This window comes from Danio aesculapii, chromosome 21, assembly GCF_903798145.1.
Source record: "Danio aesculapii chromosome 21, fDanAes4.1, whole genome shotgun sequence".
Lineage (NCBI taxonomy): Eukaryota > Metazoa > Chordata > Actinopteri > Cypriniformes > Danionidae > Danio > Danio aesculapii.
The window spans coordinates 42,360,511-42,382,543 of record NC_079455.1 but is presented as its reverse complement, the minus strand read 5'-3'; the positions used below and the strand labels follow the sequence as shown (position 1 = coordinate 42,382,543).

Below are 22,033 nucleotides of genomic sequence, written 5' to 3'. Positions count from 1 at the left end.
TTTTATCAGCAGCAGGGTGGATTACTGTAATGGACTCCTCACTGGCCTTCCCAGCACATCACACCTGTCCTCAGGTCTTTACACTGGCTCCCAGTTACACTCATAATAGATTTTAAAGTATTACTACTTGTATATAAACTACTAAATGGCCTAAGACCTCAAGACATTACAGATATGCTCACTGAATACAAACCTAACAGATCACTCAGATCTTTAGGATCAAGTAAATTAGAAATTCCAAGAGTTCAGTCAAAGCAAGGTGAATCGGCCTTCAGCTACAGTGCCCCTCACTGCAGGAATCAGCTTCCAGAAATGATCAGATGTGCTCCGACATTAGGCACATTCACATCAAGACTGAAAACACATCTGTTTAGCTGTGCCTTTACTGAATGAGCACTGTGCTATGACCCACAGATCGCACTACTATGTCTTTCTTTTCTTTTTCATTCTTTTATAACCTGCTTTAACACATTTTAATCTGATTTTATCTGTTTTTAAAAGTTTTTTATTCTCTGTTTTAATTTTTTTATAAACTTGTCTCTATTATTCCTGTTTATTTAAAGCATTTTGAATCACCATGTGATCATGTGCTATATAAACTTACTTTGCCTTGCCTAGTTGCAAAAAGGGTCGTGGAACTACACTGTTCAGTTCAGTTCAGTTCAGTTCAGTTATGATTATCATGTCATCGATTCGGTTCAATTCAATATCTCGGTGCACAGACGAATCTTTTTCATAATAACTTTTCATTTTACATCACACGAATACAATTTTGTATTGATATCAGAACAGATATATAAAGTGTACCTTTAAAGGGGACCTATTATGCAAAAATCACTTTTATAAGGGGTTTAAACACGGTTATGTTGCAGCAGTGTGTGACTATATCCAGCCTCTAATGGTAAACATGAATTCATTATATTTTTTAGAATCACACTTGATCAAAACAGTCTGCAGAAACACTTGGATTGACATTCTCCCTTTCTACGTGTAATCAGAGGGGAAAAGTCCCACCCATTAGTGACAGTCCTGAGTGAGAAGCAGCCGTCCACCATTTCAGTTTTGAATCTGCTGCCATCCTGACACATATGCCTTTGTGCTCCCAGCACTCTTTTCAAAAGAGGGTGGAGCTATAATCTCATTTGAATTTAAAGGTCACCAAAATGGCACAGTTGGGATCAAGCCTCAAAGGGTCAGTTTCAAAGAGGTATAAAACTTTATTTATGGGATATTTTGAGCTGAAACTTCACATAAACACTAGGGACACGTTCTAGACTTATTTTACATGTTGTAAAAAGGGCATAGGTCCTCATAGGTATAGGTCCTCTTTACTTTACAGGCACAGAAGACAACAGGAGCATTTTAAAAAATTATACAAAAGTAAATAATTCAGCTTGCTTCTTGAGGTCTGTTGAGTGAGTTCTGAAGCTTGATTTATACTTTCGCCTGGAGCCGCGACGCAGACCTCCGCTGACTGCGCGCGCACCTCACAAAACGGACGAGGTTTGTTGTGATCGTTGTTATATTCTTTAAAATGACAGGGGGCGGACAAAAGAAGCCCACCGTAAATGTAAAATCAGACGGATAAACAGAGAAGTAGAACGTTTCCAGAACTACGTCATATCCATAACTAATTATTACTTTTTTTTGATGATAAGGATTTTTATAACCATTCAATATTTTTTTTTTAAATCAAACTTTGATGCATGACTTGCTTTTGTTCATATCTCTGACAGCTTTACCTAATTAAGTTTGTTAAAATGTTAATGACAACAGAACATGAGTAGCTCTACAAATATATATTTTAATTATGGTAAGAATAAAAGCAAAAAAGAAAGTACACTCACTAAAAATACTGATGTTTTTTAGATTTAGCCCACTCCACAATTCACACACTACTGTCTGGCTTGTTTCTGTCCACTTCTTATGCTAAAAAGGCAATAATGGTCCAACATTCCTGACTATTATCACCAATAAAGCCTAGAAAAACAGGCCATCAGTATATTGTAAAGCGATAGCTTCAAATATATTCTTTTCCTGTTATCAAAGAAATAAATTGTTCCTTAATTATAGTTTTGTAGCTATTAAATTGTTTAAATTCAAAATTGTAATATTTACATCAGTGTTAAACCTATAAATGGTGGAAAAAACATAATTCTGTAATTGTGTACCTGAGTCTCCACTTTTGCCATGTCCTTTTTTGGCTTTAACAAACTCATCCCTCATGTTTTCCCAAACTTTTGAACCAAAACTTTCCTCCTGTCCCACAGATGTTGCAATTTCAAGCCAATAATTATTGGTTATCTGGTTATCTCTATGATCATGCATGGATGGATCATAAAGGTGTCTGTACAGTCGTACATGTGTCATACAAAATCTCTTCAAAGTGATTCATATTCAACTCAAATCAAACTCATTCTTAGATTTTTATTAAATAGATATGCCATATAGTCATATTCAGAAAGCTGCATTATCTGCACTAGTTTAATTTAGGTGGCTAGTAAGTAATTCTTTTCAAATGTTTCATTTTTGGACCCAAATATGACGTGTTGTTTATTGCATTTCTCACCATCGTCCTTTGGTCAGGTATCTGTAAATGAGCCCTTCTCTGAGGATCTCCTTGTGGAAGAGCTGATAGGACAGCAGCACCAGGAGTGTGGTGACAGCTTCAAACAGGATGTTGTAGGTGATGTCACTAAAATGCAGACAAGAGACACATTATTACAGACATTGAGGTTAATAAGTTAAATCACTGCTGTGACTTACCACAGTTATCAGTATAAGATATAAAGAAAAACTAAATTAAATGCAATAAAATGCAAAGCCTAATACAATAAAATACAATATAATATAATACAATACAATACAATACAATACAATACAATATAATATAATATATTACATAATATAAATATAATATAATATATTGTAATATAATAATATAATATACTTAAATATAATATAATATACAGTAATATAATGTAAAATAATAAAATTAAATATAATATAATATACTGTATTATAATATAATATAATATAATATAATATAATATAATATAATATAATATAATAAAGTATCAAATGCTACTTAAAAAAAATCACTAACATTTATCAAATCATTGGGGAAGTTCTAAAATGAACTCACTGACCTCTGTCACACACACACTCTTACACAACATCAATAGAACAATCTCTCTCTCTCTCTCTCTCTTTCTATTGTCCCTCATTTCCTTACTTCAGATTCTCACTTCACTTCCACATGCTGTGATGTCACTTGGCATGATTCCCTTTCACTTTCTCACACACAATTCCCCAAAGGCGTTATTTTTTATTGCAATAGAATTATTACCCCCCTGATTTATTAGCCCCTCTGTTTATTTTTTTCCCCAATTTCTGTTTAACAGAGAGGAGATTTCTTCAACACATTTTAAACATAATAGTTTAATAACTCATCTCTAATAACTGATTTATTTTATCTTTGCCATGATGACAGTACATAATATTCATTCATTCATTTTCTTTTCGGCTTAGACCCTTTATTAATCCAGGGTCGCCACAGCGGAATGACCCGCCAACTCATCCAGCACATGTTTTACGCAGCGGATGCCCTTCCAGCTGCAAACCATCTCTGGGAAACATCCATACACTCTCATTCACATTCATATCAGTGCATAATATTAGACTAGATATTTTTCAAGACACTTCTATACAGCTTAAAGTGACATTTAAAGGCTTAACTAGGTTAACTAGGCAGGTTAGGGTAATTAGGCAAGTTATTGTATAATGATGGTTTGTTCTGTAGACTTTTGAGAAAAAATAGCTTAAAGGGGCTAATAATATTGACACTAAAATAGATTTAAAAAAATTTGAAACTGCTTTTATTCTAGCCGAAATAAAACATAAGACTTTCTCTAGAAGAAAAAATATTATCAGACATACTGTGAAAATTTCCTTGATCTGTTAAGCATAATTTGGGAAAAATTAAAAAAGAAAAAAAGAAAAATCAAAGGGGGGCTAATAATTCTGACTTCAATTGTATATATATTATGGCCCTAAAAAATAAAAATCACAATACTGTCTGTCAATATATCACACCCCTAATATTTTAGCACTACTATAAAGTTAAAATTCTCCTGATAACAATACAACTTATTAATTAATTTCTAGTTTCATAAACCACAAACATGCATCTCCAAAAAAATAACACAACTGTCTTTCAAAACTACACTCTCAGAAATAAATGTACAGGAGTTGTCACTGGGGCAGAACCTTTTTAAAAGGTACATATTTGTACCTGAAGGGTCCATAATGCTACCTCAAAGGTACTTTTAGGTACATTTGGACACTGATATGCACCTTCAAGGTACCACTGTGGACCCTTTGGGTACAAATATGTACCTTTTGAAAAGGTACTGCCCCAGTGACAGCTCCTGTACCTTTATTTCTGAGAGTGTATGAAGTCCAATCCCTAAAAAATATCAATAAACATGAAGCATAAAAAAGGCCGAATTATTCACCTTTAGAATTATAATTACATTCTTAACATCGCAAATCTTTTGCACTTATTATTGTTTTCATCAAAAAGAAATGTTCTGCAGACTTCTACAACAGAGCTGTTAAATGCTTGATTCTGATTGGCTGATATGCATTCTGAAGTGTGCCGTAATTTTCAGATAAACACACAGCTGAAGTAGTTTTTGATGCATTACAGCTCCATATCACTACACTGAATGATTTCAGCAATTTCACCGCAAAAATCCCATCAAAACACAACAGAAGTCTTCAGATGAGATGTGTAAGAAACCAGTGCTACACACAGGAGCAGTGTGAGGACAAAAACCTGACAAATGTCTGAAATACAACATCTGGAGAACAATCTGAACATCTGAAGCGAAATAATTCCCTCATATCCACTGAATTATTAGAGAGAAAAATGCACATATCACATCACGACCGCATTGGGTGTGCATTATTATTATTATTATTCTAACAATTCAACAACCTGTTGTCAATTAATCCTTTATCACAAACAACAGACCCATATATCAGTGTATCAATGAAATTCATCCTCCTCTCATGTCTCCTACAGACTATCTTTACACTCCATCTACTGTGTATTTCCTTTCTGGACTTTGCTTTTTCCTCAGTATGCTTTCAGCGCATAAAAAAAGCAGCTGTGCAAAAATATCATGTGGCTTTGAAACCCGTAAATGATTTCTCTCCTTTTAAGCAATCATCAAAACCAGCATTTTAGCAAGAGCGCTGGGCAGTTTTCGTGCCTCTGCAGTTATTTCATTCCTTGTTTTGATCCGTGTGGTAATGTGAGCTACAATTCACAATATCCTTCACAACAGCGTGATAAGAATCCTGTCTCCGGCTACAGAACCGCTGAAAAACACTATAAATGTGACCTGCGCCTGACTTCTCTCTGTCGGCACGTAGCAAGGAAACCAGACAAACGGCAACAAAAACAGACACTGGACAACAACAGCAAACCGCACGACCCACTTACAGCAAAAATAACACCATTACCTTAATCCTGATCTAAACTTCGAGTCGTGCTTACGAGACGACGCTCACTTTCTCTGTTGGTTTTCATTGCATTTTGAATTATAGGCTGAGTGTGCCTCACACAGGTGAGTGGGCTTGACAAACCACCTGTCGGAAACACACTCATTCATCACTCAATTAATTTTTACTTGGTAGCACCGGTTTTTACTTTAAGGGCACCAGAAAAAATTTAGGAGCACCACCAAAAGTGAATAAGCACCACTGCAAATTGTATATTAACGAATTAACTGTATTTGAAAACAACATCAATAAGGACTAACCAAACCCACAAACAAATATCTAACTATCTTCTGTGATGACTTATTGATATTTCTACAATAATTTGAAAAATTAATGTCTAATAATTAAAAATTATGATGATGATGATGACAATGAAACTAATAAATAACATTTCTCATTACCACGCTGCCTTGAATGTGCTTGACAGAGTTATCTGCAATAAAAATTCCTACTATTACCTTATGAAACATAAATCTATGGTTTGCATCAAATAAAAATGAAGCTTTGCTGAAAAAAATATGCATTTTGCACTATTGTTTTTATACGCATGTCAATTTAATTAACAAATATTATTTCTGCTACAAAATATATGAAACGTAAGATTATGATAAATCATTCAATGCTAAAAGCTGCAAAGCAGTCATCAGTAACTAAATAGAAACATAATATGCATCTCAAGAAAGAAAGGAAAGTCTCATTTCTGTCGATAAAAGTTTTGGTTTCGGTTCGTGTCATTTTAAATGCACAGTCTCATTAACGCACCGATTTACATTTTTCCAAAAACACTCGATTGATCTCGGCTGGCGGATCAACATTCACCACGATCGTTCTCATCAGCTGCATTATTCCTAACTTCAGATGGGTTTGCAAACCTGTGTGCTTTTCATTCCTCAAACTTCAGCACTTTGCATTTCCTGCGGTCACAAAAACTCCCCGTCATCTGACAGCGGGAAGTCTTGAGTGATTGACAGCTAATATAAACCTATATTGCGGCATGGAAAACCAGTTCAGCACGTTTTTAGAAAAAAATCTAAACAGGTCGCACTACAACCATTATATGCAGTCCCACAAATGCTCCCAAATATATTATGAGGTCACATAGACTAAATTTCGGGCGCATATGCGACTAAAATGGTCACAATTTTGAGCCCTGCTGTCATTTTTTCGCCAACACTTGCACCAATTTTGCACCAGACACGTTCTTACAATCACTGCAGTTCTGTATATAAAACCCACTGTGCATTTATGAATTTTCCTCACACAGGTGAGAGGGTTTGACAAACTACCTGTAGAAAGTCTTCTGTCTATATATGAAAACACTCCCTCTCCTAACTTCAGCACTTGGTTCTCTGAGCTCTAACAGTTTCTTTGTATAATTAGCACTTGTGTGTATTGCCTCTTCTTGTTGAATCGCTGAATGCCTCCTCAGTTGTAATTGGCTTTGGACAAAAGCGTCTGCTTAATGATTAAATGTAAATGTAAACTGTAAATGTATAAGCTTAGGCTATTTATTTAACAATATCCGTATGCAAATGTACACTGAAAAAAGTGTTGCATGCAAAACTGTTGCACACAATTTATTTGTGTTGAATTTAAACAAACAAATTAAATTGAGCGATGTTCAACTTAATTTGTTTGTTTAAATTCAGCTTAAATAAATTATTTACAACCACTTAACGTAAACAAATTTAGTAAATCCAAGGAATCATCTTTGAATAATTTTTTCAGTGTAGATTACGTCGAACACATTCAAAATATACTGTATATTATTCAATTTTCATTGATTTCTAAAGCAATTTCTGCACAAAAAAACTGCAACAGCAATATTATAATAAACCCAAATGTTAAATAAATAATTATATTGGTGTGGATCTCATAAAAAAAAAAATATTCAGGTCATATTTCACCCAAAAATTCAAAGGAAAACAATGCAATAAATTATAAATGCATGGCTGTTTAAAATTCAGTGCCGTGCCTGCTACCACAGCTACTTTTCAGAAAAACAGAACAAGTAAATGAACTGAGCTAAACTGAACTTAAACTCTGAAAACTGAACTACACCGTCTCAATTTACTATGATCTTCTATGTGAAGCTGCTTTGACACAATCTACATTGTAAAAGCGCTATACTAATAAAGGTGAATTGAACTGAATTAAATAACCAGAACAAACGACATGAAACAACAGATGAAAATACTACAAGTTATCATAGATGTTTAAAGTTAATCCTCTCAAATAATTACAAATCTTTGTATACAAAGTTATTACAGCCAAGTTAAACCAAAATCATTTAAACTAACATTGGTCATATCTTATTTTACAGTACAATTTTTGATATTAATCAACCATTAACTATGACTTTTAGCTCAATGAACTATTAATTTGCTGTTTGTAATTAGTCTTTAAGGCTGTAGTTTAGGTTTCGGGTAGAATTAAGGATGTAGAATAAAGAAATCATGCAGAATAAGTGCTTTATAAATAATAATAAACAGCCGACATCGTTATAATAATAAGCAAATAATAAGCCAGTGTTTCCCAACCCTGTTCCTGAAGGCACACCAACAGTACACATTTTCAACCTCTCCCTAATCAAACACACCTGAATCAACTAAGCAGAAGATTAGAAGAGACTCCAACACCTGAAGTTAATGGGTCAGATGAGGGAGACATTCAAAATATGTACTGTTGGTGTGCCTCCAGGAACAGGGTTGGGAAATACTATAATAAGCCATTATTTAATAGTGAGAATTGATACTTAAACTAAAGTGTCGCCTTAACATTTCTTTTACTTGTCATCTGAATAAAATCTAACTAAATTAAATACATTACTAAAACAACAATCAAATCATAACTGTTGTCTGACATAGGAGATGTTTTTATCATTTACTCATTCATTTTCCTTTAGCTTAGTCTCTTTATTAATCAGGGGTCACCACAGGGAAATGAACCGCCAACTTATCCAGCGTATGTTTTACGCAGCGGATGCCCTTCCAGCTGCAACCCTACACTGAGAAACACCCATACACACTCATTCACACACATACACTACGGCTAATTTAGCTTATTCAATTCACAGATACCACATGTCTTTGGACTGTGGGGGAAACTGGAGTTGCCAGAGGACACCCACGCGAAAATGGGGAGAACGTGCAAACTATTTTAAGTTCATTTGTGTCAGGCTAGAACCAAACATTTGTCAGATTTTTCCAATATCGCGCAGCCCTAATTCAAGTATACAGATAATTGTTAAACTAATTTGCATGACTTTTCCAAAACTTTGTGGGTTTTTCTGTGTTTCCAAAACTGTTTCCAGGCCTGGAAAATGCCATGTCAAAATTACATGACTTTTCCAGGTTTTCCATGACTGTACGAACCCTGATAATTACTGTTTTTTATTGTTATTGTCAATATTTATATTAGGTAAAGAATTTAAGGTTTGTTGAAGTTGGTTTAAATATATATATCTCAGTGTAAACAATGACAACTGCACTTGGCATAAAAAAATTAAATATATAAAGTTAATGGGGTAGTTTAAGGACTATGCAGTGAGATACACACACACACACACACACAAACACACCATCTTCATTTTCATCATCTCATCTGGCTTTCATTCGGTTCTCTTTATAAACTGGGTGGACCACAAAAACACTCTAGAACAAGACAAACAGATCAACATTCATGAGAGCTGCTAAATCAATCTGCCCTTAAATACATAAAAATGTGGAAACACACAGGAGGAGAGCTGAATAATGCAGAGACGCTGTGTGTGTGTGTGTAGAAGTGTCACTCAATAAATCATGGCTTCATGCATGAAGGTGTCCTCCACTCAGGTGTGTAAATGACAGCGGGTCACACAGAGGACTGATGGGATACACGGCGCTCGGGGAGATTTAAACATGAAAGAGTGAATGTACAAAATGCATTTAAAGTGCCTCTGGTACACTGTTTTAAATGTTTCTGTTTTCGGTTTTGGAGCCTCCTAGAATATGTTTATATGCATTAACGACAACAGAAATGACTTTAATTTTCTCATAATATTCAAGGAAGCATCAGTTATTTTCTTTCAGGCTATGTTCACACTATTTGTCTGTGTGTGTGTGTCTGTGTGTGTGTGTGTGTGTGTGTGTGTGTGTGTGTGTGTGTGTGTGTGTGTGTGTGTGTGTGCGCGCATTAGGGGTGGGCGGTACACCGGTGTCATAGTCATCACCGGTGTGACATTGCGCCACAACATGGATTTTCTAATACCGTCAATACCGTAATAAATCTATTATGCGCCTTGAACGGCTGCATTTACATCAATAATAGCTAATTCTAAATAATAAGGCATTCAATTTTCTTCAAACGTTCAGTTGTGGTCTGAATACATGTCTTTATACTGGCTCGAAATTGCAACCATTTTGGTCGCATGAGCGCCCGAAATGTAATCTATGCGCCCTCATAATATATTTGGGAGCATTTGTGTGTCTGAATATAATGGTTGTAGTGCAATCTGATTTGATTTTCTCTAAAAACTTGCCGAATCGCTCTACCCTGCCGCTGTATTGGTTCATATTAGCTGTCAGTCACTCAACGCTTCCCGCTGTCAGATAACAGGGAGCTTTTGTTACTGCAGGAAATGCAAACGGCTGAAGAGTGAAAAGTGCACAGGTTTGCAAACCTCACCTAAAGTTATAATAATAATAATGGCGCAGATGACAGCGATCATGACATGAGGTAAATGTTGATCCGCCAGCTGAGATCAATCGAGGGTTTTCGGAGAAGGTGCCCGAATCTTGATGCGTTGCATTCACCGCGTGTTCAGCGCAAATGTCCGCTAAATATAAAATCTAACACTGTACACATCATTGCCAAAGAAACTCACCTTTACTAAGTTTACACTGAAACTACAGCTCATAACAAAGAGTGGAATTGCGCTGGTGGTCATCATGAGAATCCTGCTCTGTCTGCTCATAAATTGGTGCGGCTGACTCGCCTGCTTTATTCCACCAACACAGAGAAATGAAGATCAGCTCATAACGAGACTGAGCATTTACAATGACCCAAACCGAAACTTTTAAAGAGTGATAGAAGTGAAACTTTCTTTTGTCCGTTCTTCCTTGAGATGTATATTATTTTGCTATTGAAAGTAATACCATGATATTATACCGTCACCGTTCAAAAGATGAAAAATACCGTGATATTAATTTTAGGTCATATCGCCCACCCCTAGTGTGCTTGCGTGTGCGTGTGCATATGTGTGTGTGTTTTAATCATGTTCTACTAAATATGTCAATATTTTCTGCTATCTGAATACAGGTGTTTAAATGATTAGCTGTCAGTTTTCTTTGCTATAACACAGTTTTATAGCCTGTTAGCCCATGAAAGTCATTATAATTTATTTTATTTAATAATTGTATATACATAGGCTACAGTTTTGTACTACAATTTTCTTGACAAATGACAAATTTGAATCAGATTTCAGACTTATACAGGACTAAAGGTTTTTTTTAATGGCCCGGTTAAAAAAAATGTCTGCATGCATTCTGTTATTTTTCTTTTTATTGTTATGTAGGTGCTATATTATCTAAAATGATGTATAAACGAAACTTGCCTTGAAAACGCATCTGGTAGAACGATTTATTATGCTAATCGGTTTAAGGTAGTTCAGAGACTATTTTGGTCTATTTGGACCCAAGAAATGGAGGAAAATCTAGTGTCAATTTGGCAGGAGCACTCGTGTCTGTTTGACATGTCATCTGAGCAATATCACAACCGGCTCGAAAAAGAAAAACGTTGAAGAGAAATTGCTAGTTCCCTTTTAAAGTCAGGTGAGCAAATTAAGTAGATTTTCTACCCGACTAAAGGCTTCTTTCTCATTATGTATTTAATAATAAAAGGTATACTACGTGACCTCGCATTGTGTTTGGTTGTGAGACGTAGTTTGTGGACCAAGACAAAGTTGTCAGCAATTCTCCAATTGTAAAGTCATGCAGAGTGAAAACCCCTGTTGCCAATCCATAATACAGTGTAAACACAGCAGCGACAGAACGCTAGCCCAGATAGTCATGATGATAATATCTGTGATGCGACTACTTTAAAAATTGTGCAGTCTGAACTTGGCATTAGTTTCACTGCTGAATGATATGTAACACTGACGCTTATTGAACTGAACTGAATCAACATTGAGCTGACTTCAATAATGACACCATTGTTGTTTTAGGGATTTTGGTCTCATATTTAATAAGATTTGCATTATATATTCTATAATACTCCTGTTTCTTTTTCTGACTTTTCTTGTCCTCTTTATTTGTATGTAGGTGCTGTCTCAGCTAAAAAGAACGCATGAACGTAACTCGACTTTGAAGATGCATATGGTGGCATGACTAATTATGCTAATCCTACTTGAACTTCATTTGGAAAAAGTTTGGGAAAGTATTTTTGTGTAAATGACAGCGACACCTCATTGTTTGAGTCAGAACTGACCTTCACACACTGTGTGCGAGAGACGCATCACATATCACGACAATAACACACTCTCACTCTGATCATCATTTAGCAGAAATCCAGAACAAAACACACACAAACACGCGCACACATTTCTTCTTCTGCTATACTCACAGAAGCGGCACTTCCACGATGAGATGCACCAAATTACAGACTAGCTCCTCCAGAAGATCCTCACCGACAGAGTCTGAAAACACACATCAAATAAAAAAATAGTTACGTCATTAGCTAAGTTTCCAGCCAAACACGTGAACAAGATTAATGTGCATTTAACTGGAATATCACATAAAACATATGAAAATAAAGAGACTTTTCCATACATTAAGTCAAAGAGAACAAAATCACTTATTATCACTAGTGCCAAATATCACACAGAAAAAAGCCACTGTAGTCTTTTTTCTTCTCGAATAAATGAGTTGCACCTCAGAAAACGAAATGCAATGAACATGCGGTGGCTTTTGCAGGCGTGAGATGCTATTTGTGAATGCAGACAGATGCTCAAGAGACGTTCTGGAGGTAACAATAATATAGTGATACTGAACCACTGCGATGGCAGACTTTGGCTGAGGGATTTTAGAAAGACCAAAACAACATTTCAGATGTTTTACACTGTGCTTAAATCACTGGTTTGTCCATTAATGCCGTCTCATCACAACCATTTCTAACATCACATGATCTGTTAAAACTAAATCACATGACTTGTTTGATGCACATGCTGGTATTTGTTCATGCTGGTATTTATATAACTGTGTTTCCATAGTAGGTTCTTATCAGGTGAAATGTTCGTTCTACTCAATTGTGTGCAGAAGATTATTAAATGCATTTCCAAAATTTAGCCACATCTTGGTGTTTCCATTGAGATTTTGTTTTTCCAACATTCTAAAACGCACATTAAAATAGGCGGTGGATGAATAGACAGTTAGTGTAGTCTGTGAGAAGTTTCTTGAGGTCAGTGGAGTTGTATGAGGATCACAGTGACTGGTCAGAGATGACATTTGTTCTCATATGTGGCAGCATTTGGCTGAAGGTTGTGACACATTGAGCGACTGAGAAACTGTCTGGCTGCACAGACAGATGGACTAAAGCCAGAGATTCAGACCGTGCTTTTGGTGTTTACTGTTTACAGAGTTTAACAAGTGCTCAAAAATGCTGTTATTTTTGTCTTTCAACCATTATTAATAACAACTACACTATAGAAAGAGAGAGAGCATGGGAAGGCTCTCAGTAAAACCACTTAAAATAACTGTATTCACTAAAATAAGGCTTAAATTAATATATAAACATTCCATACTTTGTTTTTAGAAATATTTTCTTGGTAAAACAATGAAAAAAAATCATTTTAAAACCCAAAAAATAATTTTCAGAACCCAAATGACCAAGCAGAAATTAATAAGAATAAAATACATTAAAAATAAGACATAAATACAACAAATAAATAAGCTAGCAAATACAGGGTTCATACACATTTTTACTACAAAAATTCCAGGACTTTTAAGTCAATTTTCATGACCACAAAAAATAGCGCATTATAACAGCATATCATAAAACACACAATAGTTTAAATGTATTTTTATATCTGTGTAAAATAGATGATGCTTACACAGCACAAATAATGTGAGAGCATGTTTTTGGCCTTTTTGGTTTTGTACCTCCATTCCAATATGCAGATTGTCAAACTAATTTTAGATAGTTTGTTAAACGAGTAATAGTAGATGAAACTACTTCTATTATAAAGCCGTGATCACACTGCACTTTCACTCCATAGTTTTCCATTCAAAGGCATGCGAAAGCGGTAGACCAGAAACGCAAGCACGTGTTTCGCATTTCACTGCATTCGAAAGTTCAAGCTTGGTGAATTCTTACCTGCAAAATCACATCAGGCGATTGCGTGAGACCAATAGAAGATCATTTAAAATATGGAGCAATCGCTCACTTTTATTAATGTCTAATCATATTGTTTAACCCCGCCCCTTTTTCCAGTGCCGTACGACAGAATTTTGCAAGCACAAGCTCTAGTGTGAGCTTGCTTAAGTTGCTTTGGACAAAAATGTCTGGTAAATGACTAAATGTAAATGTAATTTTCATGACTTTTCCTAAACCTTGTGGGTTTTTCCTAAACTTTTCCAGACCTGGAAAATGGCATGTCAAAACTCAAAACTTTTCCAGGTTTTCCATGACCCTGTAAATACATAAGTTAGTAAATAAAGAAAGAAAATAAGTCTGGTCTATGCCCATGAAATCTTTTAACCTAAAATAAAACGATCAAAGCTTTCAAAGGGACTAATAATGTATTATTTCATGTTAATAATATTATTTCAATAGCTAATGTTCGGACTATAGTCTAGAGTAATAACACCTTTAAAGTCGACACAGTGTCCAGAATTTAAATCTGGCCAAAAACCTTCTTATTTGCAGATTTACAAGAACAAAACATGTGTTTAACATTAGAAAATGCACTGTACATTGAATTTCATTCAGAAATAATAAAGACACCGTAAAAGTAGGTGCTACGGTGGCTCAGTGGTTAGCACTGTCACCTCACAGCAAGAAGGTCGCTGGTTTGAATCCCAGCTGGGCCAGTTGGCATTTCTGTGTGGAGTTTGCACACTCTCCGTGTTGGTGTGGGTTTCCTTCGGATGCTCCGGTTTCTCTAACAGTCCAAACACATGCGCTTTAGGGGAACTGAAAAAACTACATTGACCGTAGTGTGTGAGTGTGAATGAATGTATAGGTGTTTCCCAGTACTGCATAAAACATATGTAGGAATAGTTGGCAGTTCTAATTTAATTCAGTTTAATTCTGCTGTGGCAACACCTGATGAATAAGAGACTAAGCCAAGGGAAAATGAATCAATGAATGTCGTGAAAGTATACATGCTGTATATTTATTTTTTAGGTCATGTTAGATAATATGTTTATTATCTAAAATATTATGATGAGATATTATGTTTATTACCTAAAATATGTTTATTATCTAAAATATTATGATGAGATATTATGTTTATTACCTAAAATATGTTTATTATCTAAAATATTATGATGAGATATTATGTTTATTACCCAAAATATGTTTATTATCTAAAATATTATGATGAGATATTATGTTTATTACCTAAAATATGTTTATTATCTAAAATATTATGATGAGATATTATGTTTATTACCTAAAATATGTTTATTATCTAAATATTATGATGAGATATTATGTTTATTACCTAAAATATGCTTATTATCTAAAATATTATGATGAGATATTATGTTTATTATCTAAAATATTATGATGAGATATTATGTTTATTATCTAAAATATTATGATGAGATATTATGTTTATTATCTAAAATATGTTTATTATCATCTTTTTTATTTTCCAAAACAACAATAAAATCTGTTCTGTTTTCTATTAGCTAACAAGATAAAAATCTGGTCACACTTTATTTTAACTACATTAGCATCTCTCTATTAGCAAACCATTAACTATGACATTTAGCTCAATACATTCTTAATTTGCTGCTTGTTAGTAGTTTTTAAGGTAGTAGTTGGGTTTAGGTATTGGGTAGGATTAGGGATGTAGAATTAAATCATGCAGAATATGTGCATTATAGGTACTAATAAACAGTCAATGTCCTTATATTAAGCCACTAGTTAACAGTGAGAATTGGTAAGTAATCTAAAGTGTTATCAAAAACCTCTATCTATATATAAGGGTCACACACTGTATAACCAAGCTCAAAAAGTGGACATGAATACAGTGAAAGCATTGAATAAGTGTGTGATACCGTATGTTCCCGGCGCCCTCTCCTGGTAGGAGAACTGTAGATGCAGCTCTTCTTCACTCATCTCCCTGATGAAGACCTTCAGCAAACAGCGCACCAGGAACAGAGCATTATGGGCCTGCCAGATGAACAACTGACTACAGAGAGAAACAGAAAGAGAGAAAGAGAAAGATAATTACTGACTGATTTTTTTTACAACATTGTGAAGCCTTATTTTACTCAAAATTATTATTATATGGCCTCCCCCCTAAGCCTGACCCTCACAGGAACAATTTGAAGGTCAAAATCCCCTGTTAAGTATGATTTTTTTTATTATTATTATTATTATTATTATGAGGACACAAGACAAGTCCTCATAAACCACCTTAATAGAGGTCATATCCATGTCACTATACAATTTTGTGTCCTCGTAAACCACATAAACGAGTGCACACACACACACATGCTGTCAGACGCTGCAGTGGTGACTATATGATTATGGGCTGCTGTAATGATAAACGTGTGCAGCCGTCAGATCAGCTGAGGCCGTATCGGTTCTCATAAATCTGTGCTTCAGTCACTCCCTCATCTGGATTTATGCTCCAGCAACACTTTCAGCACAAACATCAGATGTGTGAGACGCTGCTATTCCCATGGGAAAATCATATCAGAAACATCTTATTAAACCGTCCTGTGCGATTAGTGAAATAATGTTGGGAAAAGCCTATGGGAAAGGATATTTTAAGAATTCTTAAAAAAAAAAAAAAAAAATCTCAGCATCTGAGAATTGGGACATTTTTATTTATTTATTTATTTATTTATTTATTTATTTATTTTATAATATTAAAATAGTATCTTAAAAACACAGGACTCATTAAGCTTAAATGCAATTGTTGCAAAGTAAAATACTGTATGTATATATGTATATATATATATATATATATATATATATATATATATATATATATATATATATATATATATATATATATATATATATATATATATATATATATATATATATAAATAAAATAAATAAATCTCTATTTCTCAGTGAATATAGGTCATATATTTTGGTGCATTTGAACAAAACAGATTTATTAAACAGATATTTATTAAAATAATAATTTATTTACCAAACATATTTAGAAATAGAAAGATAATACATTTAAATTCAAGCAAAATAGTGCAAAAACAAATTAGAAGCTACAAAATTTCAACAATTTTATATATATTTTGTTTTTGATTTTGGCTCTTGTTATTTAATATTTTTCCCTGACGACGATTCGGACGACTCATTTTTGGACTATTATCGCAAGTTATTTTGCTGCAGATTTGGCTTCAGTACTGACTAATCTAATGTATATGCACCAATATAATGCTGTAAAGCTTTCTATAGAAAACATTCATTTAAAGGAGAGATTTGTGAGAGGTGTTCAGGGGTTCACATACTTTTCTTGTTTTTATAAAATAATTGAAAGAAAAACTATATAAACCAAATTTAAAGATGAATTTAAAGATGATTTAACTTTTTTTTAAATAAACTCAATAATACAGCCAAAAACAAACACTTATTCCCTATAGTGGAATGTAGAATTAATTGCAAATTAAATGAAAAGGCAAACCATTTTAAAAAGGCATGCTGACATGTATATATAGATTATTTTCATGTACTACTTAACAATGTTTCTTTATTGGGATCAAGATCCAAGAACATCATCTACTGTATAAAATGTTCTTTATATTGAAAACAGGTTGATATTAAAATATTTTCAAGAACTCTTTTTTTTTTTCCTCAAAGGTTGATTGATCAAATATGCTTTTATTGCCCTATTGGAAACATTTATAAAAGTCTATTCACCATTATTCAATATTTAAAAATAGACTTTTATTTTTAACTACAAGGCAACTCTTGTATGCAGACATCAGCAACAACTCATAGGCAAGTTCAATATAGACATATACAGTATGTCTAATAATATTTTTTCTTCTGGAGAAAGTCTTAATTGTTTTATTTCAGCTAGGATAAAAGCCGTTTTTAATTTTTTAAAAAACATTTTAAGGTCAAAATTATTAGACCCTTTAAACAATATATTTTTTCAATAGTCTACAGAAAACAACATCATTATACAATAGTTTGCCTAATTACCCTAACCTGCCTAGTTAACCTAATTAACCTAGTTAAGCCTTTAAATGTCACTTTAAGCTGTATAGAAGTGTCTTAAAAATATCTAGTCAAATATTATTTACTGTCATCATGGCAAAGATAAAATAAATCAGTTATTAGAAATGAGTTATTAAAACTATTATTTTTAGAAATGTGTTGAAAAAAAATTTCTCCGTTAAACAAAAATTAGGGAAAAAAATTAACAAGGGGACAAATAATTCTGGGGACGTCAACTGTGTATATATATACATATATGTGTATATATATATATATATATGTGTGTGTGTGTGTGTGTGTGTGTGTGTGTGTGTGTGTGTGTGTGTATATAACATAATATAATATAATTTAATATAATTTAATATAATATAAGGATTTTACTGTAAAAAATATCCCTAAATTAGCAGCTTTCTGTATTTTGTGATTTATTTTTTTATTTTTTTCTGTTTATTTCTACTTTTGAATTACATTATGGGACCTTCATCTTTCTTCCAATGCTTTAAACCTTTAAAAAGTAAAAAAAAAAAAAAAAAGTGACTTTTATAAACATTTTAAATAGTTTAAAACAAGGGTCTTGTTTTACGCACCGCCTTCCTCCTCCCACCGGCCCGCAACTGATGCCAAAAATATAACGAGATTCGGCCCGCCAAAACATATATTTTGATCCACTATCATTGTTGTGCAGTCGCGTCTAGCCACTTGTGGTTTTGACCCCCCACCATGCTGACCTTTAAAGTACTGCATTTGTTTTACTTTCATTTTGCTAATTAAGATTTGCATAAAAACTATGAACAAAATTAAAATTGTACTGCTAGTTGTATTAAACTTGTTAAAGTAAATGTGAATATGTACATACTTTCCCCCTCCTTGTTGTTGTTTTACAAAAAAAGAAAGATAATGAGAGGAACAATTGCCAGTAAGGTCACTTAAGTTACCCAAACTGCTTTCTGCTGTTCTTACGCTATTGGGACAATCCAATTAGTTTGGACAGAATAATAATTATTATGCCTATAATTTGTAGCATTTTCATATCAATTTAAACTCCCCCTTCAATATGTACAACAAGAAACAAAACTGTATATATTCAGTGGAAGAATGACTGAGTGCGTGTCTAATGCTCGGCCATACACAACAACCACAGATATATTTCAGCAGCTGATGTGTAGGCCCACACGGAACCTGCGCACGCAGAATTCAGCAGATTTTTAGCCAATCATTAATTCTGTTTATTTACTTGAGTAAATGTGTGTAAATCTATATTCATTCAGTTTTTAATTACAGTAATATTATTGACTAATGTGAAAATGTTCATCTGATTCAATGCAGTTTGTAATGTAATATTTTCTGTATTTTAGTAGATATATTATATGAGAGACTTGCTTTGTTTACCAAATAAAGTGGATCTAATTGGATTTGTATTTTAAACATTAAATAAAAGTTAAAAAGATATTATTTTTTATTTCACATATTAAGGTTTTAGTTATGATACTCCCAAAATAATTCAGCAGAAATCCACAGATTTTTATCAAAATTCTCTGCAGAAATAGCAAGAAACGTCCGCAGATTCCGTCTGGCCCTACTGATGTTATGATAAACGTGCTGATTTGCATTAACACTGGTGACCGGTAGTGGTTGGAATATAAAAGTCATGTCTGTTGTCCTAAGATGCATCAATTACATCAGGTTTCCACTTTTTTTCTTGTCCTTAAATGTTAAAACGGCCCTCCTAAGCATTGTCAGTCATTGAAATAGCCCCCTGCCAATTTGAGTTTGAGTCCCTGTTTTAAAGTGCTATATTGTCTGGGTTGGTGTTGTATATTACACTACAAACACCTTGTAATAAACTGAAGCACATTTTCTCTTATTTTATATTATTACTTATACATTATTTTATTTCAGACATCTAAAAAGTCACTTTGTTAAACTGTAGAGTTTCATTTTCATCATCAAAAGTCGACAGAGCAGAGATCGACATCCCATAATGCAATTTACAACCGTAAATGAAATGAAAACACCTGTAAACTTCATAATTCAATAATAAATGATACAAAAACACATTAAAAACCTTAGATATGAGCACACCTCAGTTAAGAGTTTTCTGACTTACTCTTGGCATTCTGTGGAAATCTTCAGCTCTTTGGTTCTGCTGAGAAAAACTCTCACCAACGCCCCGAAGTTCCCGGACCTGGGGTTATTCTCAACTATGAAGATGATCAAAAACACAAAACATCATTCCCATCCCATCCTTAGGCTATTCATGATACGTGCTACAAAACCAGATCAACTGAATGCACTAAAGACGCCTGTGATTTAGTTCGGATCAATAAAGTCAATAAATTACACACAGTCCAGTGCGTGATAAAAGCAGAGCTGACATGTGATCGGTATCAGTCTGAATGCTGTGGCTTCATGCGCCTGAAATTACAGAGCTTTATTTCACAAGACAGAGCCTCTGAAATCAGTGTGTGTCTGGACTATAATGAAACGGCAATAAATCACTCATAAAAACACACACGTACTCAGAGTCTTGGCCAGCGGGACGACAGCCTCCTCCAGGAGTTTAGCATCAGCACTGCAAACACACACACACACACACACAGAGAGAGAGAGGGAGATTAGGATCATATACACTGGAAAACTTATTGCCTGATGCTCTTGAGTTAAACAGTTCATCTTGATTAAACAACTTCATAAGTTTTCTCATTCATTGAATGGACTTAAACTTGAAGATATCACTCATGAATGAGTCAATTTAAGAGGTGTTACAGTATTATCACTGTGAAATGTTGCAAATACTAAATATTGGGCACAAATTTCACATTGTTGGGCATTAAAGGGGATCATTATGCAAAAATCCCTTTTATTAAGGGTTTAAACAGCTCTGTGGCAACAGTGTGTGAATATAGCCAGCCTCTAATGGTAAAAAATATAATAATTCAATAATATTTTCAATAATCCATCTAGATTAAAAACAAATTAAATTAAATTATTAAAAAATAATCAAATAATACATAATAATAATAATAATAAATAATTTTTAAAAAGTGACCCAGTAGGTAGTGCTGTCGCCTCACAGCAAGAAGGTCACTGGTTCATGCCTTGGCTGGGTCAGTTGGCGTTTCTGTGTGGAGTTCTCCCCGCGTTCGCGTGGGTTTCCTCCGGGTGCTCCGGTTTCCCCCACAGTCCAAAGACCGCATGTACAGGTGAACTGGGTAGGCTAAATTGTCTGTAGTGTATGAATGAGTGTGTGTAGATATTTCCTAGGGATGGGTTGCCGCCGGAAGGGCATCCGCTGCGTAAAACGTGCTGGATAAGTTGGCGGTTCATTCCACTGTGGCAACCCCAGATTAATAAAGGGACTGAGCCGAAAAGAAAATCAATGAATGAAAATAATTCGAGTAAACAATATTTGATCAATACAAAAGAACGTCACAAAAATATGCTGATTTTAGCCCATCATTAAATATGTTGATTTAGTCATCTAAATATGTGTAAATATATATTTATTCAGTTTTGATATTAAATTCTGAAATATATTTAACTTATTTGAAAATGTTAAATATGATTGAATTACAATACAGTTTGTAAAGTATTGTTTTTTATCTTTAAGTAAACGCACTCAATGACGTTTAGTGTTTGTTCAAACCACTCATTTAAAATGAGCTGAAACAACACAATTGTTTAATGCAATATTTAATGCATTTTCAGTTGTAAAAACTAATACATTAACTTAATTGCTTTATATTGTCCCAAAACAAATTAATTGTGTCAATTTTTTTGAGTGTGTATTATACGAGACTTGCTTTGTTGGGTGCAAACAAGTGGATCTAATTGGATTTGCATTGAAAACCTTAAATAAAAGTTAAAAAGGGATTGTTTTTTATTTCATGTTTCAAGATTTTAGTTACTACACTCCCAAAATAAAAATAAAAACTGTAGATTTTTTACAAAATTATGCACAGAAATAGCAAAAAAAATGTCTGTGGATTCTGTCTGGCCCTGGTCATAATGAACATTCTACAACAGGGGTCTGGAACTTTTTTGCAGCAAAAAGGCATTT

The 22,033-nt window shown here is 33.9% G+C and overlaps 1 protein-coding gene across 1 annotated transcript in view; it reads right to left on the bottom strand.

Annotated features, from left to right (window-relative positions):
* Positions 1-22,033, bottom strand: part of dym (dymeclin) — a 150,333-nt gene that overhangs the window by 117,988 nt on the left and 10,312 nt on the right. The window contains exons 3-7 of the mRNA XM_056445876.1: positions 20,493-20,545; positions 20,081-20,174; positions 15,834-15,967; positions 12,172-12,244; positions 2,570-2,695 (exon numbers count right to left, since the gene is read on the bottom strand). Of these exons, the coding sequence (XP_056301851.1) occupies positions 2,570-2,695; positions 12,172-12,244; positions 15,834-15,967; positions 20,081-20,174; positions 20,493-20,545 (480 nt within the window). The remainder of the gene's footprint in view (positions 1-2,569; positions 2,696-12,171; positions 12,245-15,833; positions 15,968-20,080; positions 20,175-20,492; positions 20,546-22,033) is intronic.